General features: G+C 49.2%; 1 protein-coding gene across 3 annotated transcripts in view; it reads right to left on the reverse strand.

Annotated features, from left to right (window-relative positions):
• The window catches only part of HK1 (hexokinase 1), a 104,870-nt gene extending 77,693 nt beyond the window's left edge, over positions 1-27,177 (reverse strand). Inside the window, exons 1-4 of one of the 3 annotated variants that reach the window (XM_084751934.1) lie at positions 27,057-27,177; positions 17,250-17,431; positions 8,069-8,163; positions 965-1,012 (exon numbers count right to left, since the gene is read on the reverse strand). In XM_084751934.1, the coding sequence (XP_084608060.1) occupies positions 965-1,012; positions 8,069-8,095 (75 nt within the window). In that variant the 5' untranslated portion in view covers positions 8,096-8,163; positions 17,250-17,431; positions 27,057-27,177. Of the gene's footprint in view, positions 1-964; positions 1,013-8,068; positions 8,164-14,478; positions 14,584-17,249; positions 17,432-27,056 lie in introns of those variants that run through there. The other 2 variants (XM_084751935.1, XM_084751933.1) reach the window with 2 other exon arrangements.

Here is a 27,177-nt window from a genome sequence, read left to right on the forward strand (position 1 = left end):
ATAAAAACAAAAACAAGCAAACAAACAAAAACAACAGACTTAGCAAGCAGGCACTTTGGCTTTTTTTTTTTTTTTTTTTTTTTTTTTTTTTTTTTGGACAAGGTTTTGCTGTGTTGCCCAGGCAGGCCTGGCCCTCACTAGGTGAGGCCCCAAACTTGTGCTACTCCTATTGCCTTAGCAGAGGCCCATGCCGACCTGCTCTCGCTGCAACATTGTGACAGCAAGTTAGTTACTAAAGCCTTTACTTACCATCTCCCCGAGCAAACAGTGTCGGAGTCTGTCTATTGCATTTTGTTGTTCCGCTTTGTTTTCAGGTAGGGTGGCGTTGGGAGGGAGTGGGGGCAAAGTCTTATTTTGTAGCCTGGCTGTCCTCACATTTTCAGCTACTCCCCTGCTTTCTGCTTCTTAAATATTAAGACAACGGGCCTGCTTCCCCCTGTTTCGCCTTAAAACACTGTACGGTGCCTGTTTGGGGAATAGAAAGGAGGCACAGAAAACTCCGATTTGGGGTCATAGGGCATATGTCAGCCTATGTGGGTAAGAAAGGCCTGACACTCGTCCATGTTGAAGGGCAGAAGGGACGTGTTCTGAGTTCTGGGTCTGTGCAACAGGAAACATGGAGAGAGACCTGTCTCATCTTTGGTCTCCCCGGTCATTATGCCATGCCAAGGCCCGTGTTCAGCTCAGATGGTTAACACTTTGTTTTTAGGAAAGGGCCGGGAAGGGGCCTCTGCTACAAAGGCTCTCTCACTACGTGCTGCCAAGTGGAAATCTGGACCCAGAGAGGCACAGCCTGGAAGTAAACATGGCCCCCAACCCCGGGGAATCTACTGTGTGACTTAAAACCATTATCAGACTCCCCAGAAGAAACAGAAGAGCCAGACAATATCAGTTACACACACAGAAATGCTCCAGAAGGAAACAAAAACAAAAAACAACACACGTACACATTTAGGCTTCTTACCTTACTTTCTGTGAGGGGGGGTCGTATTTGTGGCTCAACATCTACAGCCTTAAAGACAAAAAAGACAAGTTACAAAGGTGGTTTGGCGACCTATAGCTACACACACTGATGCGCTGATCAATCCGAGTCAGTGAAGAGAAGCAGTTAGCAGGAAGCAGTGCAAACGAGACAATGGATCCGCAGACAACTCCCACCCAGGAATTTACTCAAATGAAGACATATCGGGTCCTCTCAAAGGCACCAGCAATTCAAAGAATGGAGCAGATGAGAGCAGGCTGGGGAGATGGCGCGGCGGCTTAGAGCGCTTGTTCTAACGGGATTCAGGTTCAGCTCCTAGTACCCACATGGTGGCTCATAACCATCCCTAATTTCAGCTCCAGGGGCTCTGGCACCCTCTCCTGAACTCTTAGGGAACTGGGCATGGGCATGGTGCTCAAACATACATGCAGGCAAAACATTTGGAAGTAAGATAAATCTCTTTTAAAAACAACAAATGGGGCTGGAGAGATGGCTCAGCAGTTAAGAGCGCTATCTGCTCTTCCACAGGTCCTGAGTTCAATTCCCAGAAACCACATGGTGGCTCACAACCAACTATGATGAGATCTGCTGCCCTCTTCTGTAGGTATACATGCAGGCAGAGCACTGTATACGTAATAAATAAATCTTTTTAAAAAACAACAATAACAAAAATTGAGAACACAAAGGCTCAGCCCTTTGGGGGCCTAGTAGTCCACTGGGGACTGGCCCCTAAGACAGATGTGCTGTCTGCTAATGAAAACACAGCTCCAAGAGATTTGAGATTTAGCTCAGTGGGCACAGTGCTTACGTGGCATGCGCAAAGCCCTTGGTTTGATTCCCCAGTGTCACATAAACTAGGTGTGGTGGCACATGTCTGTAACCCTACCAGTTGAGAGATGGAGGCTCAGAAGTTCAGTGTCATCCTCTGCTACACAGTGAGTTCCAGGCCAGCCGGGGCTACATGTGACCCTATCCTAAAAGAGTGGGGCCTAGGGATGGGAACACAGGGGTCTGGTCTCTGTCCAGCCATTGGCCCCATTGTATCTACAACAGTATAGAATACAGTGCTTCCTACATGAGCATGGGAAGAGAGTGTCCATCAGGCAGTGACAGCTGGTGGGAAGACTGGGAGCCGTGACTTAGTTTGCTGCCTGTCCCTAACTCCCCTTATCCAACAAGGTATAGACATTTCCGGTCCTAACCGGAAAAGGCCTGATATGATTTTCTTCATGGTGGTCCCTGAAGGCATAGGGTGGATACAGTAAATTTCCATATGTACGAGGACAGAACTAGGCCTGTACCTCTTGCCTTGCAGAGATCAATTCAAACTGGAACAAGCATCTTAATATAAGACCTGAAACCTTGAAACTGCTAGAGAAAAGCTCAAGGAGGCATGGGCATGGTCGAGGGCTTTCTGAAAAGGACTCCGGTGGCTCGGGGAATAAGCCCAGGAACCAACAAATGAGGTTGCATGAAGTCTCAAAGCTTCTGCACAGCAAAGGATACGGTTGGGTAGAGAGACCGCCTACAGGGCAGAGGCAGGTGGATCTCTGGGAGTCTGAGGGCAGCCTGGTCTACAGAGCAAGTCCAGGGCAGCCAGAGCTACACAGAGAAACCCTGTCTAAAAACAACAACAACAACAACAAAAGAGACAGCATACAGAATAGGAGAAACTCTTGCCAACTGTACGTCATGACGTACAGCTAATGTACCTCCTGCCGGCAGAGGCTCTTGTCCAAGGTGTGTATGCCTATGGTCACCACCTCTTGCTGACTTTGGGTCCTTGCAATCACTCCCACATGGACAGGCCATCCCAGCAGCTCTCCTAGAGGCTGGTTGAGCAGTGGCCCACACCTCTTTGCCACCTCTGTCTGTTGTCAGTCAACTACTAGGCATGGAAAAGAACCCCAGGCAGTAAAGAGCTCAGTTGAGCTCAGGCCAAATTGCCAGTTCAATGAAGGAGGCCTATAGGAAGGGATCAATGAAGGAGGCCTACAGGAAGGGATCAATGGAGGAGGCCTATAGGAAGGGATCAATGGAGGAGGCCTATAGGAAGGGATCAATGGAGGAGGCCTATAGGAAGGGATCAATGGAGGAGGCCTATAGGAAGGGATCAGTGAAGGAGGCCTATAGGAAGGGATCAATGAAGGAGGCCTATAGGAATGGATCAATGGAGGAGGCCTATAGGAAGGGATCAATGGAGGAGGCCTATAGGAAGGGATCAATGAAGGAGGCCTATAGGAAGGGATCAATGGAGGAGGCCTATAGGAAGGGATCAATGAAGGAGGCCTATAGGAAGGGATCAATGGAGGAGGCCTATAGGAAGGGATCAATGAAGGAGGCCTATAGGAAGGGATCAATGGAGGAGGCCTATAGGAAGGGATCAATGAAAGAGGCCTATAGGAAGGGATCAATGAAGGAGGCCTATAGGAAGGGATCAATGAAGGAGGCCTATAGGAAGCCACTAAGTATTCAGGAGATTAGTGACACAGTGAAAGCCAACTGATGCAAATGGAGAGCTGAAATATTCCCCAGGGCAAGGCAATATGGCGGCCTGCTCAGAGGCATGGCCCTCTCATTGCTGGATTACATTACGGAAAAGAAAGCCTAGGATTTCTAGGAGGTACACTGAGGCTGAAGCCTCATCAATGTCCCCACATGCACAGGCTACAGGGTAGGAGTTGGAAAGATGACCAAAGGTCAGTGGTGGACACCCCCACCATGAATGTGGCCGCCATTCCTGCCTTGGTGGCAGCAGGGGACAGCTCAGTCTTATCTAGTGAAAGACAGACTAACAGTTAGGGGTGGAGTGGATCTTGGTTCTAGACAACTCCTGGGCCGCTAGAAAGAAACTTCTTAAAGTACCTAGGCCAGATCACATGTCTTATATATAAGTGTCTGGGTCCCAAGTCAGGGCTTCTTTGTTTCTTTTTGTTTCTGGGTTTGTTTGTTTGTTTGTTTGTTTGTTTGTTTTGGGTAGGGTTTTGTTGTTTTGTGTTTTGCTTTGTTGTTTTGTTTTTTGAGACAGGGTCTCACTGTGGTCCTTGCTGTCCTGGAACTCTCAATACAGACAGGCTAACCTGGAACTAACAGAGACCCATCTCTCTGCCTCTGCCTCCAGAGTGCTGAGAGTAAAAATGTATACCACCGTGCCTGGGTAGGGCTTCTGAGTGGCCTCAGCTTCCACGATGCCTGCAGTTGACTTTGCCAAGGCAGAGAAGGAAAAGCCACAGGGAGCACAATGAAGAAAACCAAACTCAGCCATTGGCCCCTCAGAGCAGCCGGTGAAAGGGCCGCCCGCCAGCCATGTGCCTGGCTCCGGAAAACACCTCCCTTTATTAGTTCCTGCTGTGTTTGGAAGGTGAAGCGTCCCCAGGGGCTCTTCTGTGTGAAGGCTTTTACTTCCCTCTCCCAATGTTTTGGAATGTTTTGGAAACTTGTGGAACATTTAGGAAGTGGGGCCTCACTGGAGGAAGTGATCATTACAGCCGGAACTTGAGGAGTCATAGGCTGACCCCACTTCCTGTCTACTCTCTGCTTCCCGAGGAAGCAAGGACTCTTGGCTGCCAGCATGCTCCTGCACCATGGCGCTGCTCGCCTCACTGTGAGGCAGAGTAACCTGTCTTCCCTCAAGTGCTGTGTGTCAGATAGTTGGTCGCTAGAACAGTTCCTAGTCTCCCTTCCAACCCTTTTTTAAAAATTACTTTTACTTATAGTATTACTATTGCAGGGGAGGGGAGGCACACACGCCACGGCACGCGTGTGGAGGGCAAGTTGCAGGAGTCAGTTGCTTCCGTCTACCATGCAGCCCCAGGAATCAAACTCATGTCCTTAGGCTTGGCAGCAGATGCCTTTGCCCACTGAGCCACCTGTCGGCTCCCTCCCAATTCCCAATAGGTGAGAAGGGATCGCACCCTTTATAAGGAAGGGCACCAAGGCTCCTGGGAAGGCTGTATAGGACCCCAAAGGTGCACAGCCAACTCTGCAAAAACCAGAGGCAGCCTGAGCACCTATAGCCCCAGGAGGGCAGGGACTCTCTATCTTTCCAGTGCCTCTTGTAGTGACCCATGCATGAAGTGCTCAATAAGTGTATGCTCTTTATAAGTGAAATATCGGGCCCTCTCCCAAGAGGGATCCAAAATAAAGATACTGTCCCACCAGACATCATGGTTTTAACAAAGAATGGGGGAGGCACACTGCAGACTAAAGGCTAAAGTTGTTAGAACCATCCACACAAGCTCGGTACACATACCTGTTGGGGCGGGTGTGGAATTTCCATGTACTTGTGTGGGTGTGTATATACACACATACACACACACACACACACACACACACACACACACACACACACACACACACACACACACACACACACACGCTTGCGCGTAAGGAGGTAAGAAGGCCAGAGATCAGCATTGGGTGTCTTTCTCAATCACTTGTTACTTCATTTATTTCAGTTACTTAGGGAGGTGGCCACAATATTCATGAAGACTTCAGAGGGTCCCTTTATGGAGTCACCCACCTCCTTGCCCCATCATACGGGTCCCAGAGACTGAGGCTTGCCCAGCCAAGCACCTTCAGCCACCTCCCCAGCCTCATCTCATTTTTTTTTTTTTTCTGAGGCAGGGTCTCTCTCTGAACCCAACACTGGTAACTTCAGCTAGGCTATCTGGCTCTTGAGCCTTTGGGAACTGGCCCTCTCCACTCAACCCCTGGTCCCGCTCCATCAGCACCGGGGTTTCAGAAGTACACTGTCATGCCTGGCTTCTTTGTGGGTGCTGGGGACTAGAACTCAGGTCCTCATGCTTGCTGCACAAGCCTCTTACCTACTGAGCCATGTGCCCAGCCCCTCCCATAGACTTTCAGTCAGTCACCTCTGGTTGCTGTGGATGCATGTCACAGTGCTGGAGGCTATTCTAATGTGTGGTTTAGGGGGTGGCAGAATGAGATGTCTGTACTATCCACCACAGATGTAATTTGGGGTGGGGGGGAATATTTCAGTCCACTAGCAGATGAACCCACAGGTATGGGAACCACAAACGCAGAGACAGTTGGGGTTGCTTGCGCAATGGGAGCAGCTTCAGCAGAGCTTATGAACTGACAGAGGCTCAGGGAGGTAAAAAAAAAAAAAAACGGAAGTGTTCTTTGGGCGGCTTGGGGGACACACCAGTTTCTAATGCCTGGCTGTCAACCTTGAGTCTGACACTCCAGAGCCCATGGGTCTCTCTGGATTCCCCAGTACCACAGAGACCAAGGCTAGACCCCTGGATTGAGGCCGCATGCCAGACAAGTGTCCAAGCCTCCTGACTGCCACATGGTGCCTGCGACACTGGCTGCTTTGTGCCGCCTCGCCAAGGCTGGCCTGGACTGCTTTATAAACTCTTGGTGGCATTCTGCCTGGGACTGGCAAAGCCAGACAGGGCACAGGAAGGGTGCAGGGGGAGGTGGCAATGACATCCCAAATAAACCTCGTGGTTGGAAACACTTTCCCAGAGCAGGAGCCTCTATGTTCCACACTGGCTGAGGAACCCAGGAGAAAGTGGGGGTGGGGTGTCAGAGGTCCAGAGGCCACAGGGCCTCTTCACGGTGATGCCTTTTGTTCTTTCGTGATCACCATGTGCCACTGCAGTCCACACAGGTGCTTTATGTTTGACAAATGAAAATGAGGCAGAGCTCGAGAAACAGGAGGGGGAGCTACGGTGTGGCTCAGGTGGTAGATTGCTTGCTTAGCATCCATGAAGCTCTGGGTTCGATCCCTGGCACCCCATAAACTTGGCACGGTAATTCCAGGGCTCAGGAGGTGGAGGCAGGAGACTGAGAGTTCAAGGCTAGGCTAAGCTATTATAGTGAGAACTTGTCTCGAAGAGGGAGGAAGACAAGCTCGACGTTCTGGAAGCTGCCAAGGGAAAGAAAACGCATCTTGGCCAGACTTTGCAAAGGTTCTCTCAGAGGGGACAAAGGGCGGTGATTACACTACTCGCCTCAGGGTGAGGGGACTTTGTGGGCCCCTTGATGCCTTAAACCATTCATCTCCAATCCAGATCGGCACCCTGAGTTTGTTCTCCCCAATTTGGGGGGGGGGGTGTATGATTTTTCAAGACAGAGTTTCTCTGTGTAGCCTTGGCTGTCCTGGACTCACTTTGTAGACCAGGCTGGCCTCCAACTCACAGTGATCCACCTGCCTCTGCCTCCTGAGTAGTGGGGCTAAAGGTGTGTGCTATCATGCCCGGCTAGATCCTCAATTCTTAAAGCTAGTCAGGATAAATATATCCCCTATGGGCTGACAGGCCCGCTACTGCTGTAGCTCTGAGGGAGTCCTAGCCCACAGAGCATGTCACGAGAGCCAGCTCTGCATCTGTCCTTGGGCTTACACCCACGAGGCACACAAGTTCCTCTCCTCCCCTTAAAGGAAACAGCTATGGCCCTCACTCCAGGGCCCATGTGCAGCAAGATGGGTCTCAAATGAGCTAGCTACCCACTGGAATATAATCCTTGCTAGCTGCATTTTTGGAGGTGTGCTTCAATGTCCAGGGATGGGCAAGGCCTTTGGGGAATTCCGCCCAAATGACTTACATCCCTTAGAGAACAAAGCCAGCATCTTGCTTTTAGGCCATGCCCATGACTTTGCAACATAACTTTCTGAGACGTGGCTAGCCAGGAGGTTGCAAGGCTTCCCTTAGATAGAAACCACAGGTCTGGTTGAGAAAAATAACCTGTACTGAAAGCCAGAGGCCAGATGGAAGGCTCCTGCCTATCCTGGGATATGTTCTTGCTGTGTCTTAGATCTACGCTGGACCCTAAGTCAACACCCTGAGAGAGACATGGCCTATCGGATCCTCTGAGAAGCTAGGGAAACCTGGGGCTATGACTCAGCTGAGCCATGCTCGCCCAGCATGCAAGAGGCCCTGGCTGGGCTCAATCCCTAGCACTATGCAGACTGGATATGGTCGTGCATGCCTGTCATCCCAGCACTTGGGAGGTAGACAGAGGAGCATCAGGAGTTCTAGGTCATTCCTGGCTACATGGAAATCGAGGCCAGCCTAGCATATGTGAGATCCTGGGGATTATGGGGGGGGGGGTGGTTACCTTTCCTCGCTGGCAGCTCTGTCCCATAGTGTAGAGATGCTGGCTACTCTGTTTTCCCAGGGGTCTTCTATTCTCAGAAGCTGAATCTCCTGCTCCTAGAGAAAAATGAATTCAGAAGAGGCAGGTCAGAGTCTCTGCAACGCCATTCTTCTGTCCTCACCAGTTGAGCAGCTAAGTACCCTGACACTGAGGACTGACCCCAGGTAGAGTATAGAGCCCTGTTTCTAGAAGGATCTATGAGCTCAGGTAAGGCCATAAACCCAGGCATAGTCTCTAGCAAAGCATCACTCTAGAAGCACTTCCTGGACATCCTGCTGGAGGCAGAAGCTGTGGTCAGGAGGTGAGCTGCGGATGAGCTGAGGCATCTTCCAACGGCTGTCTTTTCAGAAGCACAACCTTCATCCAGCTTTCCACTTCCTCTCACCTGTCTAACTTAAACATGGTCCGGAGAATCTCTGAGGAAACCTATGTTTCTAAGTCTAAAAAACAATGCACTGTGCTCATTTAAAAGTCCAACAATACGCCAGGCGTCGGTGGCGCACACCTTTAATCCCAGCACTCAGGAGGCAGAGGCAGACGCATCTCTGTGAGTTCGAGGCCAGCCTGGTCTACAGAGCCATAGCTACCCTATCTCGAAAAAAACAAAACAAAACAAAACAAAACAAAAAGTCTAGCAATACAATTAAGTGGTTTAAAAAATTGAAATCACATGCCCACAGAAATAAAATTTATTACTTTAGGTATGTCTTTTTCTTTGTGTTTCTCTTCATATCAACACCAACACAAAAAAAGAGAGGCTTGCTACAGTATTCTTTGTTTTATAGGGACTCTGTTTGTGTGTACATGCGCATGTGTCCCACCAGGAGCATGGGAGGGCAGAGGACAACTTGCAGGAGTTGAGTCTCTGCTTCCACCATGTGGGTTCTGGGGACTGAACTCAGGGATCCAGGCTTGGCGCCTTTAATCCCAGCACTCGGGAGGCAGAGGCAGGTAGATCACTGTGAGTTGGAGGCCAGCCTGGTCTACAAAGCGAGTCCAGGACAGTCAAGGCTACACAGAGAAACCCTGTCTCAAAACAAACAAACAAACAAACAAACAACAAAAAACTTGTTAAAATGGTGCTTACTGGAGAAAAAAAGGAATAGCTAAGAAAATAGCTGTGTTAGTTAGTTTGACTGGGGTAATAATTTCACTGTGTGTGTGTGTGTGTGTGTGTGTGTGTGTGTGTGTGCGCGCGCACACGTGAACACACACACATTTAATACCTTAACCATATACTGTTTGTCAATTCGATATCAGTAAAGCTAAGGGGGGAATCCTATCCAAATTGTCAAGATTGAGGGTCCCTTTGCCCACTCTCTAACAGCCAGGACAGCTCCCGACTGCTCTGTGCTTTGCCTAACAATTCGCATGCTGCAGCTACCTCAAAAAAGGCCCTTCCTTCTCCAAGTGGGGAAGCCAAGGACCCAGGCTTCAAATATGGGTCCAGTGCCAGGCAGCTGGCTCGAGTCACTAAAATTGGCAGTGCAGAGTTCTACGGGAGCTTGGCAGAAAGACACAGACAAAACTAGTGTGCTTTCATCCTTGTTATTAGTCTACAAAATCAAAGTTGGATTTGATATTTACACTTAATCCCTCCACTTGAAGGTTTCTGTAAGAAAGGGAGGAGAATTGGGATTTGTATTATTCTTCAGGGTGCCGGGGAATAGCAGTAACTGGACTGTGTACTGACAGCCCAGTGTGATGGGGTGAGAAGGCTGTACCCCCCTCATATAGTTAATGTGCTGGATGTAACTTCAGGGTGAAGCTCACCTGCCAGGCCAAGATGTGTAGCTTAGGAGCCCTGCGTGGCCTCTTACTAGCGTTGAACTGGGAAGACTTTGTCTTGAGATGGTCTCATTATGTAGCCCTGGGTGTCCTGGAGTTATGTAGACCAGGTTGTCCTAAAACTCACAGAGATCCACCTGCCTCCATCTGCTGAGTGTGCCACCACTGCCCATCAGGGACTTTTATATATAACCTTCTATTTGTCTGTTTAAATGAAACTCTGCATTTTTAAATAAGACTCAATATAGTCAGATGTACACATTATCAGTCACCTGTGCGCACACACACATACCCCTTTATCCTTCTGTGCCTGATCTGCTCTGGCATCTCCATTGCCTGTAGGGCTGCCCACATCTTTCCCTCTGGGTGTCATCTTTTTTTTTTTTTTTTTTTTTTTTGAGTGTGGTGGGAATGAACCTAAGCAGTGACTGGGGGACATGACACCTACTGTGCTGGTCTGTCCTGCACATAAGCAGTGACTGGGGGACATGGCACCTACTGTGCTGGTCTGTCCTGCACATAAGCAGTGACTGGGGGACATGGCACCTACTGTGCTGGTCTGTCCTGCACATAAGCAGTGACTGGGGGACATGACACCTACTGTGCTGGTCTGTCCTGCACATAAGCAGTGACTGGGGGACATGACACCTACTGTGCTGGTCTGTCCTGCACATAAGCAGTGACTGGGGGACATGACACCTACTGTGCTGGTCTGTCCTGCACATAAGCAGTGACTGGGGGACATGGCACCTACTGTGCTGGTCTGTCCTGCACATAAGCAGTGACTAGGGGACATGACACCTACTGTGCTGGTCTGTCCTGCACATAAGCAGTGACTGGGGGACATGGCACCTACTGTGCTGGTCTGTCCTGCACATAAGCAGTGACTGGGGGACATGGCACCTACTGTGCTGGTCTGTCCTGCACATAAGCAGTGACTAGGGGACATGACACCTACTGTGCTGGTCTGTCCTGCACATAAGCAGTGACTAGGGGACATGGCACCTACTGTGCTGGTCTGTCCTGCACATAAGCAGTGACTAGGGGACATGGCACCTACTGTGCTGGTCTGTCCTGCACATAAGCAGTGACTAGGGGACATGACACCTACTGTGCTGGTCTGTCCTGCACATAAGCAGTGACTAGGGGACATGACACCTACTGTGCTGGTCTGTCCTGCACATAAGCAGTGACTAGGGGACATGGCACCTACTGTGCTGGTCTGTCCTGCACATAAGCAGTGACTAGGGGACATGGCACCTACTGTGCTGGTCTGTCCTGCACATAAGCAGTGACTAGGGGACATGACACCTACTGTGCTGGTCTGTCCTGCACATAAGCAGTGACTGGGGGACATGACACCTACTGTGCTGGTCTGTCCTGCACATAAGCAGTGACTGGGGGACATGGCACCTACTGTGCTGGTCTGTCCTGCACATAAGCAGTGACTAGGGGACATGACACCTACTGTGCTGGTCTGTCCTGCACATAAGCAGTGACTGGGGGACATGACACCTACTGTGCTGGTCTGTCCTGCACATAAGCAGTGACTGGGGGACATGGCACCTACTGTGCTGGTCTGTCCTGCACATAAGCAGTGACTAGGGGACATGGCACCTACTGTGCTGGTCTGTCCCGGCTGGTTCTTCATTCCCACAGTGCTCCTTTGTGCTTTGTTTTGTTTTCATCTGTATGGGTGGTTTGCCTGCATGTATGTCTGGGCAGCACATGTAAGAAAGGCCAGAGAAGGCTAGAAGATAGTGTTGGGTGCCCTGGGACTGAAGTTACAGAGAGTTGTGAGCCACTGTGTGGGTGCTGGGGATTGAACCTGGGTCCTCTGGAAGAGCAGCCAGTACTTTTAATTGCTGAACTGTGTGATTATGTTGGGTTTTTGTTTGTTTGTTTGTTTGTTTGTTTTATTTTGTTTTTTAGCTTTTTTTGGGATAGAGTTTCTCTGTGTAACAGCCCTGGCTGCCCTAGACTCACTCACTGTGTAAGCCAGGTTGGCCTTCACAGAGATCCACCTGCCTTTGCCTCCCGAGTGTTGGGATTAAAGGAGTGAGCCACCACCACCATGCCTGGCGGGATAATGCTGGTAAGACTGAAGTCTGGCATTTCTGAATTGTCTCTGTGCTCAATCTGTAACAGTCCACTCCCTTTTTCAGCGGGGTTCTCTCTTTGCCTAATCTGGGGAACCCCAGATCTTGTAAAGAGCATCACATAGCCCCCAGGGTAGATTACAGGCCTGACTCTTTCCTGATAGAACCTGTTCAGCAAGCAGCTGGGGGATTCTTGGAAATACCACACCCTATACTAAGGAGATCCTAACCTTCAGCAAATGACCTAAAATCATGCCTGGAAGTTCTTCCACAACCCATAGGATAATTATGTACAGTATTGTCCTTCTAGCCATAGGACCCCCTGCTACTGCATGGAAATGAGGTACTGCACCACTGCATGTAATCAAGAATCCTGGCACTCCTGGCCCCAGTGAATCAGACACATTCACCCTCAAACCTCTCCCCACTGGTCAAGGTTTATAGATACCTGGTTCATGAAAATAAAGGCTGGCTTGCTCTCTCATGCTCACACCATTCCTCCACCATGACCATCCAAGACTCCATTTATTCTGGGGAACAATCACCACTCCATGCCTGGGGCTTGACTGCTGTTCAGACAGCAATGGCGGAGCTGCCTTGGGAGCTGCTGAAACCCACTCCATCACGGAAAGCTCAGTGCTGGCTAATGGGCGGGGGGACCTTACTGAACCTGCCTTCCAGCCAGTTTTAGGCATCCACCTACTTCCTCTGTCCTCCTTAGCACAGCAGCTTAACCAAGGAGCTATAACACTTTTGATAACATCACAGGCTTGTGGAGTCTCTACTGCTGTCTGATACCAGCAATCTCATTCTAAAAGAGATAACTAACTGTCACACCCAGTGGAAAACTCTTTCCACACCCCAGCCTAGGGCACAGGCTTTCCCTAGTGCTCTCTAAGCCGCCCCTGAGCTAGAAATGGTACCTTTGACCTTGAGGCTCCCTACCTTACTGGGAACCCAGACCACCAGATGAAGGACACGGAGCCACCTCTCCAGCCTCCTTTATGAGTTTTCACATTTTACCCTAGAGGGCTCAGAGTGTAGCTCAGTGGCAGATCATGTCTCACGGGCACCAAAGGCTCTAGGTTTGATTGCCACCACTGCCCAATGAATAATAACTCAGCTGTGTAACTTTTAGGGGCTGTTCCATATAATGACAATATTAACTTATTTAATTATCAATGGTAAGTGCATATACACTTTAAAACTTGAAATGCAGTCTTGAGCAGTGTAATCCTATAATCCCAACACTCAGGGAAGTAAAAGCAGGCAGATCTCTGTGAGTTTGACGGCAGCCTGGTCTACCAGGCCAGTTCAGGACAGCCAAGGCTACACAGAGAAACCTTGTCTCAAAAAAACCAGCAACAACAACTACTGGAAATACAGCCCCTAAGCCAACAGCCATTCCCTTGAAGATTTGAAGACTTTGGTTGTTTTCAGGGCACAAGCTTCACTGCTGTCTAATTCTAGAAAATGCAAGGTATGGAGTTGGAGAGGAGAGTCGGTGGGTAAGAGCACAAGCGTACAATATTGGATTCCAGCACCTACATAAAAGGCCAGATGTGGCCACACACCTAGAGCCCCAGATCTCTGAGAGCAGATTAGGCAGAGATCCCGGTCCCTTGCTGGCTCCCAGCCTTGTTCCAGGTTCAGTAAGACATGCATCTCAAAGGAGTGAGGCTGGCACTGATGGAGCAAGGCACCCAGCATCTTCCTCCAGCCTCTGTGCACATACATGCACATGTACCTGGACCCCGCCCCTAGTGCGCATATATACCACACTCACATCCGCACACAGGAAAGGAAATGCCCATCATCCCCTGGAGACACTCCTAGCCATCGGCAGTACATCTCCCCAGGCCCTGAGAACACTTATCTTGCCTCCTGCAGACTTTAATGCTTATAACCTCAGGATACTTAAAATGTATGAGCCAGGGCCCGTAAGTGCAAGACTATTTTACAGACGGAAACTCAGTGAAGGCTTTTGCCCTGGTTTCACATCAGCTTTCTGCACAGAAGTACTGCTCTGGCTCCGAAGGCTGCAGCTTCTGTTAATGAGACTCAGTAGCTGACCCAGCCCAGAGCAGAGCCTGAGCCAAACCCAGAACACAACAGCCCATGCTGGCCTAGACCTCACGGCAACTCTTGTGCCTTAGCCTCCCAGTGCCACGATTATGGGCATCACCACATCAGGCATAATTTATGAGTTTTTGTGGTTTATTGTTTGGTCGTTGTTGTTGTTGTTTTGGTTTTTTGTTTTTGAGTATTTTACTCTGTAGTCCAGACTAGCCTGGAACTTACTACATAAACTGTAATAGTGTCAAACTTACAACAGTCCTCCTGCCTCAGCCTCCAAAGTGCTGGGATTACAGGCGTGAGCCACTGCACCTGGTATCATGTGTGAATTAGCTTTGTCATTATAAGAAATGCCCTCCTCTCTCTACTAGTCAGGCTTACAAAGTCCACAGACAACCACATACACACCTGCCTGCCTTCCTGGTACAAGGGCAGCTTCCAGCATCCTACAGAGAGGCGGTGCTCCCCATCCCATTAGTACAGGTGATGGAGAAGCTAGGTGATGATGCTATGGCCCTCTTCCGTCCTCTGCTAACCACTAACTGTTGCCTGGGAGATGAGCGGGGGAGGGGAAGGTATCTGGGTGTCTGTTGGAGGCTCGGTGATGATAGGTCTCCCACAGGAGATTGCTTGGTCCCAGACACTAGGCAGAAATGAGGAGCATATCTGTGGCCCACCACGCTGGCAGCACGCACTGTACTGTGCAGTTCATTCTGTGTGAGCACTTCCTGCAAGCCCAGGGTCCTCTCTGGGGCTGTGAGGAAGTCTAGAACTGTCTTCTTTGGCTCCTTCCTTCCCTCCAACAGAGTAAAAAACATCTGCCTAAGTCAAGTGTGCGTCTTCCCCAAAATTCTGGCCCAGGGACCGTTGAGTTTCAGATGAGAGGTTTCGTTTCTTGGGTCGTAGGGGCAAAATTAATGCCATATCCTATATGTAATGTATAGTCTACAATTAATGCCGTGGTCTGTGAGAAGTTGTCCTCCAGGTGTTTTCACTACTTCCTGTGTTCCGGGAAAGCCCATGCACTGCCATAAACTAGACCTGCCACCGGAACAATTAGATACAATTAACGTGCAATGATCCTCTGAGGTAAAACAAATTCCCTGCAGATCCAGCCTCCTGGACCCAACCTGCCTTATAAACCCATTACCCTTGAAGCTCCGGTATCACTCTCCTATCCTGGGTATATTGCATCGGTATCAAGTCCTGGTGGTCTTTTTTGAGGGGTTCTCGAGAGCTGGGTAATCTCAGCATAGCAAGGTCATTTACCTGAATCCAAGGCTCCTGGTTTTTCACTGTGCCAGTAACACCAAACCCCACAGGTCATTCTCAGTTTGCTGGGGACCGGCTGTGGCTTCCCTTACATTATTAGCTCAACCTGCTCTCACCGATTACTCCAGAGGAATCTTTACAAACAGCAGGTGACAGTTCTGTAGTGGGTAGAGAGCTGAGCCCCGCCTCCCCACCCCACCCCCCAAGGTCACAACAAGCGTTGTGCTCTCTTCTGGGAAGGTCAGACAGCTTCCCCAGCTCAGACGGATGGCAAGTAGCAAGCATGAGATTTGAAACGGGGCTGGCGATCTGGCTCCAGCTTCCCACAGCTCACCACTATGCCCTGCTGAGCTTCAACTCCCCCTCCCAACCCCCTCACTCTCCAGCCCTGTCAGGTACTGAGGATCGAACTCAGGGCCTCACACAGCTGGAAAAAGTATCCACACTGAGCTATAGCCCCACGCTTAACTTCACTTTTACTTCAAAAAAAAATTTTTTTTTTATGTCAGGCTCTCCCTAAATTGGACTCAAAAGTTGTCTGGTATCCCCTCACGGCCCTTGAATCTCCTCAGTTCTCTTGCTGCTGCTTTGTGAGTGTCTGGGATTATAGGTCTGTGCCAAGCCGACTGGGCACTCACGCTGTCACATTCTTCTTAGTCACTTTGTCCCTCCGCAGCATTGCATCAATTCAGACACTGAATGTTAATTTTCAAGTTGGAAGGATCCAGAAGCACCTGAGAATGGGCATCTGGGCATGCCTGTGAGGGATGACCATAAATCCATTGCTGTGGGGAAAAACTCATCTGAACTGCGGGCGGGACCTGGTGTGGACCGTTGGGCTGTATAAAGGAGAGAGAGAGAGCGCGGGGTGGCAGCATGCATTTGTTGCTGTTTGCTCCATGAGTTTAGCTGGGCTGTGACCAGCTGCTTCAAGCTCCTGCTGCTGAGCCGTCCCTGCCATGACAGACAGCAATCCTCAACTGTGAGCCAGAATGAAGGCTCGCCCTTGAAGTTGCCTTTGTCAGGTGTATCCCATCACAGCAACAGGAAAAGCAGCTAAAGACACTGAACTGACAAGGAAGGAGAAACCAGGCGAGGTGGTGAACACCAGCAATCCCCAGCGTTTAGGACGCTGAGGCAGGAGGATGGTGGAGTTGAGTCAGTCTAGACTCCACAGCAAGATCCTATCTTTGAAGACAGCTTGGAGGGAAGCTAGGAAGATGGCTGGGAAAATGCTTGCCTCACAAACAGATGACATCAGTTTGATGCCCAGAACTGGTAGGAAAATAGCCAGGCTTGGTGGCCCCTGCTTGCAATCTCAGGACCAGGAAGGCAGAAACAAGTGGGTTCCTGGGGCTTGCCGCACAGCCAGCCTAGCCGAGGTGGTAAGCCCAAAACCCAGTGAGAAACTGCCTCAAAGCACAAGGTAGATGGCTCCTGAGGAATAACACCAGAGGTTGTCCTGAGCCTACATATATGCACATGCATGTGCACACGCACACAAACACTCAGACACATGTGTCTGCATGCACACACACATATGACAGAAAGAGCAATGGGTACTGGGGGATTGGTATTTCCCAGGTCGTCCACTTGTGATCAGTGTCAGTACAGTATCTGCCCTTCCAAACTCATTTTTTAAAAAAAGAAAGAAAAGGTCTTAGCCTTATCACTTGAGACACCTAACTAGGGAGCTTAAGTCTATTTTCACACTACTGTATAGCCCTGGGAAAGTGACGCTGTCCAGGCCCCCTCAGTGGAATGTATGGTCCATCTTCACATCCTAAGACCGGGTCACTCTCAACGCATCTTACTGAACCCAGGAGGCTGCCTGAGGCAGAAAATCACAGGAGCTTTGTGAAACCCACCATGGTCTGCAGCCTGCACCCAGGTCCCTGAGCACTTGCCTCTGAAGACTTTGAGTCACCTCTGACAGCTCTTCACTTGCGTGCACTCTCATTTTTCCCAAAAGAGAGCATTTGCTGTCTGTGCAGAGTGACTGGGTTGCAGACGAAAAACACGTGGGACCAGGGCAAGTTCTCTCCTCCCAGGTCTCTGAGGAACAGTCTTTAACTGGTTAGTTGGCGTCCTAAGGAACAGAAAGAGACAGAAGAGTCACCCCGGAAGCCTGGAACGGGTTGAGCCACTCAGCAACCCTGTGAAAAAGCGGGGCGCAGATCTGGAGTACCACGTGGACCTTGCCCTTTTGTCCCCTTCTAGATTTTGATGCCCTTGACATTCGGAGAGCAGTATACCACAGAACATATCCGCGACACCTGGAGAGTCACCAGGTTCTTTGTTCTATAGGAGCCTCCCAGACATCTTGGGGGAAAGAGTGGGGACAACAGTGATGCGGATATTAACCATGAGGGTGGCAATCAGATGTCAGGACTGCACTAAGGACCTTGGCGTGTGGCTATCTGGAAGCCGCCAACAGCAGGAGGCCTAGAGATCATTCTACTGTGCGGACGCTGGAGCTCAGACAAGTCAAGGCACCTGTTCACGGAAGAACAGCAACAGAAGATCTGGGTTCAGATCTCAGTCCCTTCCACCCTAATTCTTCCTTCTAGGGGTGCAGCGGCTAAGGTTGAGGGCCGGTGAGAAGCTCAGTGCTAATACCAGCTGAGGTGCTATATGCATTTGTCTGTTTTGTTTTGAGATGGGCATCTCGTGCAGCCCCTCGTGCAGAATGTCTCTGGTTGGCTCATATATTTGAATGCTTAGTGACCAGGACTGGTACTGTTTGAAAGGATTAGAAGGATTAGGGGGTGTGGCCTTGTTGGAGGAAGTGTGTCACTGAGGGTGGGCCCAGTCTCTCTTCTCTTTCCCTTTCTCCCTTCACATCCCCTTCCCTCTCTCTCTTCTTCTTCTCCTCCCCCTGCCTGCAGGTAACCATGTTCCCTGCTGTTAAGTCTCAAACCCTGGGAGAGAGGACCCTAGCTATCTATTTAACATACCAAAGCAAACTTGGCCAGCATGCTCTCCCAGCATTCCTCAGTCCCTACCTGTTACAGGGTATGGTTGGCATACCCTGCCCTTTACCCTCCCCTTGCCCTTCCCTAGAGGCTCTTCTCTATATAATCCAGCCATTTTGGTTGCCCACTTCTTTTATACCTTTGCCCTCTTGGCCACTGCACCTGGTTCCCCTCTCTGTCCCCCTCCCCTTCTTCTCACATGGCCAAGTTTGGTCTGGTCATGTCCACTCTGGACCCTCCCAGATATCCCTGTCTCCGCCCACACTCTCCCTTTTATTTACAAAAACCTTTTCCTTCACCATACCTAGGAGCAGTCATGTCTTTCTCTTTCTACTTGTTTTTTCATTCACCTGCCATAACAATAATAGACTAAGCCTATGAAACTATAAGCAAGCCTCCAATTAAATGTTTTATTTTATAAGAGTTGCCTTGTCATGCTGACCAAGACAGAAGTTGGTGCCAGGTAATCGGGTATTGCTGTGCCAGGCCTGACACATGCTGTTTGTTGGAGGAATAGGGAGGACACTGAGACTTTGGACTAGAAAAGTGGCTGAACACTTCAAGGAGACAGGGGGCTTAATGGATCATCCCAGTAGGAGCAAGGGCAGTAGTGCTGTGAGCATTGTGGGCCCAGCTTAAGTGTTAGTGTGCAGGTCATTCCGCTGGTCTGATCTCAGGGACCTAGCAACATCTTAAGTCAGCACCTGCCTCCAGGTGGCTGGTGGATAAAAGGACCCCAACCACCCCCAGCCTGCTCTGTTCCTTCTGTTCCAGACCCCCCCCCTCCTTTTTTCTAGGCACCCTTTTTCTCTCCCTCCTTGCTCTCCTTCTCTCTGCCCTCATGGCTCGCTTGCTACCTCTACCCCCTTCTCCAAGCTCTCCTCTCCCTGACCCCAATAAATCCCCTTTATACCAGATCTGTAGAATGGCATAATCCCTCCAGGGTAGATCTCAGCGTGAGCCCACCATGGTACCCTGTTGCCGCATGACTATATATCATAACATCAAGAGGCTTCAGAGGGAAGGAACATTAGTAGCTTTGTGATATTTTGACCAAGAATATGAATGCTTTTGGCCTTTGTCCTAAAAATCTGTCTGAGACTAAATTGAGGTGTTTAGGATTAATGGTGTTGGCAGAGGAGATTTCAAGACAGCCTAGTGTTGACTCTGCCATGTAGTTATTAGCGGTCACTCTTATGCAGATCTATAATAAAAAGGAGCAAGCTGGACAAAGGCAAATACAGAATATACAGTTTGAGGAGAAAAGGAGTGCTAAGAAATGTAATGGAGCTAAGTCCAGTGTACAAGGAGATAAAGCTCAAAGGAAAGCCAGATGTAAATGGAATACAGGGAGTGGTGACCTCAGGGCAAGAGCCCACTCAATAAAGCTTTCAACTTGCGAAAGGAATTAAAAGCTTAAGCAGTGAAGAAAACCATCCACAGCAGAAAGCTGATACAGATGAAATTGAACAAGGGTCCAGATTCCAGCCCCAGCAAGCAACAGAACTTGGCAGCTTCAGCCACATAGGTCTGGCTTTAGAGTCAAGGATAGAAGGAGTTTGCTTTCTTCCTCTGAGATGAAGGAAAGCTGCTGAGGCCAGGCATGTGTCACGGGGTGTCCCTACCTGGAGGCCTAGAGAGGCCACTGTGCAAAGCTGTGAGGGTGAAGCCTGGATTGTGCTGAAGCCTTCTATAAGGAGCATGGTCAGGCCTGTCACAGTCTCCAAGCCCAAGATGTTGGAGACGCTACAGGCCTGTTGACAACAAGACAGGGGGCAGAACCAGCCCAAGACAGAAAAGCATGTTACAGTCAACAAAGCTGAAAGTGCTTTGACATCTGCTGGGTTTGCCCAGCTGTTTTTGGTCTTGTTTTGTCCCGTGTTTTCTATTATGCCCCCTTTCTTCCTTTTTGGAATGGTAATGTACATTCTGTGCTATTGTATGTTGGAAGTATGTGATCTGCTTTTTTATTTTTACAAGGGGGTTACAGCTAAGAGACTGCCATGAGTCCCAGAAGAGACTTTGAGCTCTGGACTTTTTTTGGGGAGGTGGTGGTTTGAGACAGGGTTTCTCTATGTAGCCTTGGCTGTCCTGGACTCACTTTGTAGACTAGGCTGGCCTTGAACTCACAGCAATCCACTTGCCTCTGCCTTGCGAGTGCTGGGATTATAGGCATGCGCCACCATGCCTGGCTGAGCTTTGGACTTTTAAACAATGCTGAGACTTATAGACTATGGGGGACCTCTGAAGTCAGACGGAATGCATTTTGCATTGTGATATGGCTACAAGCCTATAGGGGGCCAGAGAGTGAGATGTGTTGGTTTGCATAAGAGTGGCCCCCATAGGCTCATATATTTGAATGCTTGGTCACCAGGGAGTGGCATTTGAAAGGATTAGAAGGATTAGGAGCTACGGCCTTGTGGGAAGCAGTGTGTCACTGGAGGAGACTTTGAGGCTTCAAAAGCCCATGCCAGGCCCAAGCTTTCTCTTTCTCTCTGCTTTAAGATTTGGATGTAGCTCTCAGCCACTTCTCTGGCACCATGCCTGCCTGCTGCCGTGCTCCCTGCATAGCATGTTCCCACCTTGATAATAACAGATTAAATCTCTGAAACTATAAGCAAACCTCAATTAAATGCTTTCTTTTTATAAGAGCTGCCTTGGTCAGGGTGTCTCTGCACAGCAATAGATCAGTGACCAAGATACCCAGTCTGGCCTTGAACTCACTATACCACCAAGGATGACCTTGAACTTAGACTCTTCCTCCCTCTACCTCCTGAATGCTGGATTACAAGCACACTGAGGTTTTGTGCATGGAGGCAAGCACTATACCAACTGAGCTATATCCCCAGGCCCCAAAGTGTATAAAAGAAATGCTCAGGTTGTGGCTGGGGAGATGGCTAAGTGGGTGGAGTACTTCCGCATAAACATTAGGACCAGGTTGGGGTCCCCAGAACCTATGTAAAAGCCCCCACATAATAGTGACCACCTGTAACCCCAGTGTTCTCATGGTGGGATGGAGACAAAGATGGGAGAAGAGCAAGAAGCCCCTGAGCCACCTGGCCTGCGGGACACAGGGACTAATGAGAGATCTTGTCTCAAACAAGGTGGAACATGAGAACTGAGATTGTCCTCTGAACTCCACCCATCGCTCGTGGCACCTGTGACTCCCACTCCCACTGTGCACGCAAAGACGCTTTTAAGTGCCCAGGTTAATGGACAAAATGGATCCTGCAAAGCTGTGGTAAAAGTTAAGGATAATTTTTGTTGTTTTTTTTGTTTGTTTGTTTTTTGAGACAGTGTAGCCCTGCCTGGAACTCCCTTTGTAGACCAGGCTAACCACAAACTCAGAGATCCAACTGCCTCTACCTCTGCCTCCTAAGTGCTGGGATTAAAGGCGTGCACCACCACCACCTGGCATCAAGGAGAATTTTTAAATTTTAATTCTTTTGGCATTTGTATGTGTGTGTATGCGCAAACACGCACGCCCATGTGAGCACGCCTGCACACAGTGTGCATGTGGAAGTCGAAAGACAGCTTGGAGGGAGTGGGCTCTCTCCTTTCACCATGTGGGCTTCCAGGGATCAAACCCAGGGCATCAGGCTTGGCTGCGAGCACCCTTACCCATACAGCCATGCCATCAGCCCTGCCTGACAACATCCTCTGGGACAAGAGCTAGAGATGGAGAGATAGGCTACTCATCTCGTATCTGAGTGAGCCTGCCTGACGCTTCCCAAGGTTCCCAGGGCGGGCCTCCCTCTCCGCGTCATCATCACAGCATCAGCCAGTGCCTGAGTGAGGACTCCAGATACCCATCATCTGGAGGAGATGCCAGCCTCCAAGTCAGTGATCCTCAACCTTCTTGACAGTTCCTCACGCTGTGGTGACCAGCAGCCATAAAATGATCTCCGCGGCTACTTCGTAACTGTAATTTTGCTGCTTTTATGAATCGTAATGTAAATATCTGACATGCAGGATATCTGATATGTGACCCCTGTGAAAGAGTCCTTTGACCCCTCCCACTCCCCCCCCCCGCCCCCCCCCACAAGGACCCACAGGTTGAGAACCACTGATATAGCACCGGCCAGAGGCAAACCTTAGAACTTACTGTGAAATGGTGTTTTGAGGCTTCTTAAATAAAGATGGTGTCTGGAGAGTCCAGTAGGGAGGCCCTCTTCCGAAACTGCACTCACAGCTTCTCCACACACTTGGTGGTTGCCAAGCCGCGCAGCAGCTCCCAAACCTGCCGCTCACCTAACGGTAGGCAGAGCACGCCTCTCTGCAGTGCCTCATACCACTCAAACCAGATCTGCTTTATTTTTGCCAAAACAAAGCAAAACAAAACCTCCCATCCCATCCTACCTCGGAGTTCATTGAATCCCAGCTCTTTACAGAGGAAGCAAAAAGACTTCCTAATCTCATGCTTTAAAAAAAAATGCCAGCTATGCGCTCCCACAGGCTTCCAGCCCTGGAGGCCAAGGGCACTGAGGCTGTCTCACTAGCTCCCCAGCTGATCTACAATTCAATTCTCTTTTGTGCACAATTCCAGACACTGTCTAACCGTTCAGATCCAAGCTTTCATCCCAGGCCAGTCCACCCTTGCCTCAGCCCCAAGCACTCCCTGAGTTCACGAGCACACGCAGAAACCAAGACATTAGAATCTCGGCCGGAGACTGACCCACACGGCTTCGTTTGGTGGATTTCTGATCTGGCTCAGTATCCCTTGCCTTCTGAGTCTGAGGCACCAGAGGGAAAGGATGAGAGGAGTCGGAGATGGCCAGAACAGAAGCGTGAAGCCAGCACCGAACTTCACAGACAAGGCAGACTCAAGGCGGACATGTTCTGGTGGCATGTTAGGTGTCAGGGTGGCTCCAAGAAGATGGCCCTGACCTGGGACAGGGATGAACTATTTGGTTACCATGGGAACTGTTCATTTGTCTCCTTGTTGCCCTCTGCTTTAACCCAGCATCAGGCTCACCCCAGCATCTACACTCTCTCTCTCTCTACAGTTTACTATAATATAGATGATTTTCATCATCACTGGGGCACCTGGAAAACAGGGTTAGAGCTCTGCTTATATGGGGCGATATAAAGCTAAGCGTGGTGGCCCACGCCTATAATCCTAGCACTCAGAGGCAGAGGCAAGTGGATCTCTGTGAGTTCAAGGCCAGCCTGGTCTACAAAGAGAGTCCAGGACAGCCAAGGCCACACAGAGAAACTCTGGCTCAAAAAAAAAAAACAAAACAAAAAAAAACAAATACAACAACAACAGCAACAAATATTTAAAGTTCCCATCTACGTACCAATTACACACCATGAAGTGGTCTTTTCTGCTGGTAAAAATGGTGGCGGTTAGAGAAAGGCGATTGAAATTTTGCTTCAGGGCTGGAGGTTTACTAAGCTCAGCACAGTGCTGCCATAGCATGAGTGAGGCCCTGGGTTCCGCCCTCATCACCACAGCGAATTATCTCTGTGTCTCTGTATGAGTGACCCCCACCCCTACCCCCACCCCCAGACAATTGTTGTCTGCCCCTTCACTGCTGAGAGAAGTTTCACCTTCAAGGCCAGCACAGGTATCGATAGGCTTAGGGAGCCACACCTCACTCTCTCACCAGCCCCTCAGGGTGGGTAGCCTCCCAGGACTGCTGACTCTGACCACACTAAAGGCCAACCCCTAAAATTTCGTCCAGGGGGCCTAAGACTTGTCCCACTTGGCAATGAGTTACTGTGATAGGCACCAGTACCTACAGCAACTCCAGGAGGCAAGCGGTTACGTGGCTTACACTTGGACCCCGTCCATCATCACCTCACTGAGGGAAGTCAGAGCTGGAACTCAAGGCAGGAACTGAAGAAGGGACCGCGGAAGAAGGCTGCATACTGGCTTGCTCCTCAGGCCTTGCTCAGCAGGATTGCCTGTATAACCAAAGACCACCAGGGCACCACCCACAGTAGGCGGAGTCCTCACCTGTCAATCATTAATCAAGACAATGCTCCCGCAGACCAGCCTACAGGCCCACCTGAGAGAGGCAGTTCCTCCCTCATGGCTCTAATTTGTGTTAAATAGACAGCAAACAAGACTAGCAGGGCTGGCAGGAAGGCTTCCCTTCCCTGAGGATCTGGGAGGCCTGGGACTGCCTGCTTTCAAGGTTGCCTTTCTCATTCCATCAAAATGACTCAGACTAAAGTGGCTGTGGCCCAGGACATTCCAGGATAGAGAGGTGGGTGACCCGTGGGTGAAAAGCTTACAGGACAAAAGCCACCAGATGTCTAAGGAAGAAAACTACCCCAAAATACATCAACAAACTGGGTAACGTGCTCTACCTCCAGCAGGAATCAGAACAGGCCAACCAAGAGTGTCAAACAAGGACAGCAAGCAGAAAGGTCACTGAAAGTGAGGAGGAAAATACATACGCATAGGAAGAGCTGAAATTGGAGAAAGATCTAGAAATATCCCATGTGGAATACATAAAATAGTTCATTAAAAATAATAAAAGCACAGGACCATACTTTGGTGGGTTATCGTTTTTTTGTTTTTGTTTTTGTTTTTTGATAGAATACAAAAATACAAAATAATAAATTAGACCTCAAAATTAAATTCTTTTAAAATCTTTTTTGAGACAGAATATCACATAGCTCAGACTGGCATCAAACTCACGATTTACCCGAGGCTGGCTTTGAACACCTGAGTCCCCTGCCTCCATTTTCCAAGTACCGAGATCACAAATGTGTACCACCATACTTGGCTTTTAAAACTTTTTCTTTTTCCTTTGAAAGATACTGTTTACAGAACCACTGTGCTCATGAACTCCCAGCAGCTGTGGCTACCAACACAAACTCAAGTGTGGAGTGGGAGGGGGCTCTTGAGCGCTCACCTCTCACTCAGGAACCTTGGATGGTTAATGGCTTGGGGAGTCAGATTTCCTTAAGCACATGGCTGCTGATAGGTCAACTGCACTCCCCTGGGTGTCCCTACTTAGAACAAAGTGGACAGTAGATGGGTTAGTGAATAAGATGAAGACAGGAAGATGGAAGGCGCAGGGGGGGGGGTGTACCTGGGTGGAGTTGGGGTGACTATGATAAAAAAATATAATGGATGAAATTCTCAAAGAATTAATAATATTTCTAAAGCAACTGTTTAGACAATAGACAAGCCAACACAATAGATAGACAACCACTGATTAGAATTAAGACAGAGGAAGGAGCTGTTTAACTGGAAGGTTCTATTGGCTCCCAGTAAGTGGACAAGAAAGCTAAATACAGAGTTTAATGTCAGACAACAGGAATGGCAGAGGCAGAAGAGGTGGTATCCGGATGGCAAGAGCGCCAGGAAGATGGGAAGCAAGCTGGAGGTGGAAGCTATTTGAATAAAGTGGCATACATTCCTCACAGCCTGAAAAAGTGAAGAGCCTTGGCCATGAACAAGAAATCAAGGGGAGGGCTGGAGAGGTGGCTCAGTGGTTAAGAGCACCGGCTGCTCTTCCTGAGGACCCGGGTTCAATTCCCAGCAACCACATGGCAGCTCACAACTCTAACTCCTGTTCCAGAGGGATCCGACACCCTCATACAGACACACAAACAGGCAAAACACCAACTCGGGAGGCAGAGGCAGGCAGATCAGTTCGAGGCCAGCCTGGTCTACAAAGGAAGTCCAGGACAGCCAAGGTTACACAGAGAAAGCCGGGCGTGGTGGCGCACGCCTTTAATCCCAGCACTCGGGAGGTAGAGGCAGGTGGATCTCTGTGAGTTCCAGGCCAGCCTGTTCTACAGAGTGAGTTCCGGACAGCCAAGGCTACACAGAGAAACCCTGTCTTGAACCCTCCCCCCGCCCCCCTAAAAAAGAAAAGAAAAACTAAAAACAAAAGCAAACAAACAAAAAAAAACAGGCAAAACACCAACGCACATAAAATAAGAATTTAAAACAAAGAAAGAAACCAAGGGGAAATGCATCCTACGTTATTAACTATCACAAAGAGAAATTCCTAAGTGTTTCTAGAGGTGAGAGCCATAGTGACTTTGTCTTCAATAAAAACCACAGATTTTTACGTCTATTTTTATGTTTCTGGGGTGGGTGGCACATGTCCCCTCATGCATATGGAGGTCAGAGACAGCTTCTGGAAGTCAGTTCTCTTCTTCCAGCAAATGGGTTCTAAAGATCAAGTTCAAGCTGCCAGGTTTAGCAGCCTTAACCCACTAAGCCATCTCATCGGTCAAGAAACTACAGATATTTTTATTGTTGTTGTTGTCAACATCTCAAAATAAGGTTTACGCTCGTCAGAGCTTCAAAATTATGATTGCTGTTACGTTCTGCTGGCGCTTGTTACATAATAATGGATTAATAAATAAGTACATGTATGACTATTTTATTTGGGGGGGACAAACAAACAAAAACAAAAGAAAATAAAGAATGCTCTTGTCTTTGATTGATGAGACAGCCTCGTAATAGAGCCCAGGTTAGCCTCAAATTCACAGAGCTCTCCCCCCACAATGCCAAGGCTGTTTTTATTTTTGTTGTGAAGTTGGGTTACATGTACTCAGGCTGGCTTTTTAACTCATTTATAGCCAAGGATGACCTTGAGTTTCCCCTCCTGAGGACTAGGATTTGAGGACAAGTCTCACCACCCTGGGTTTAAGCAGTGCTATGGACCAAACCATGCCTTTGTCCGTGCTAGGCAAGTTCTCTACCAGTTGACCTACATCCCCCTTATTTTCTAAAGAAGAAATGAGGTTCTAAAAACAGTTTACCTTAATGTAGTTACTGGTCTGGCCTAGCAAGCCTTGAGGAGAGGGGGACCCTCCATTGTCCCAGGTGTTTCGGGGGTAGACTGTAGTCATGGAATGGATGTTTGCCTTTTCTGGAGTTCCT

Source organism: Acomys minous (genome assembly GCF_964271855.1).
Source record: "Acomys minous genome assembly, chromosome: 13".
Lineage (NCBI taxonomy): Eukaryota > Metazoa > Chordata > Mammalia > Rodentia > Muridae > Acomys > Acomys minous.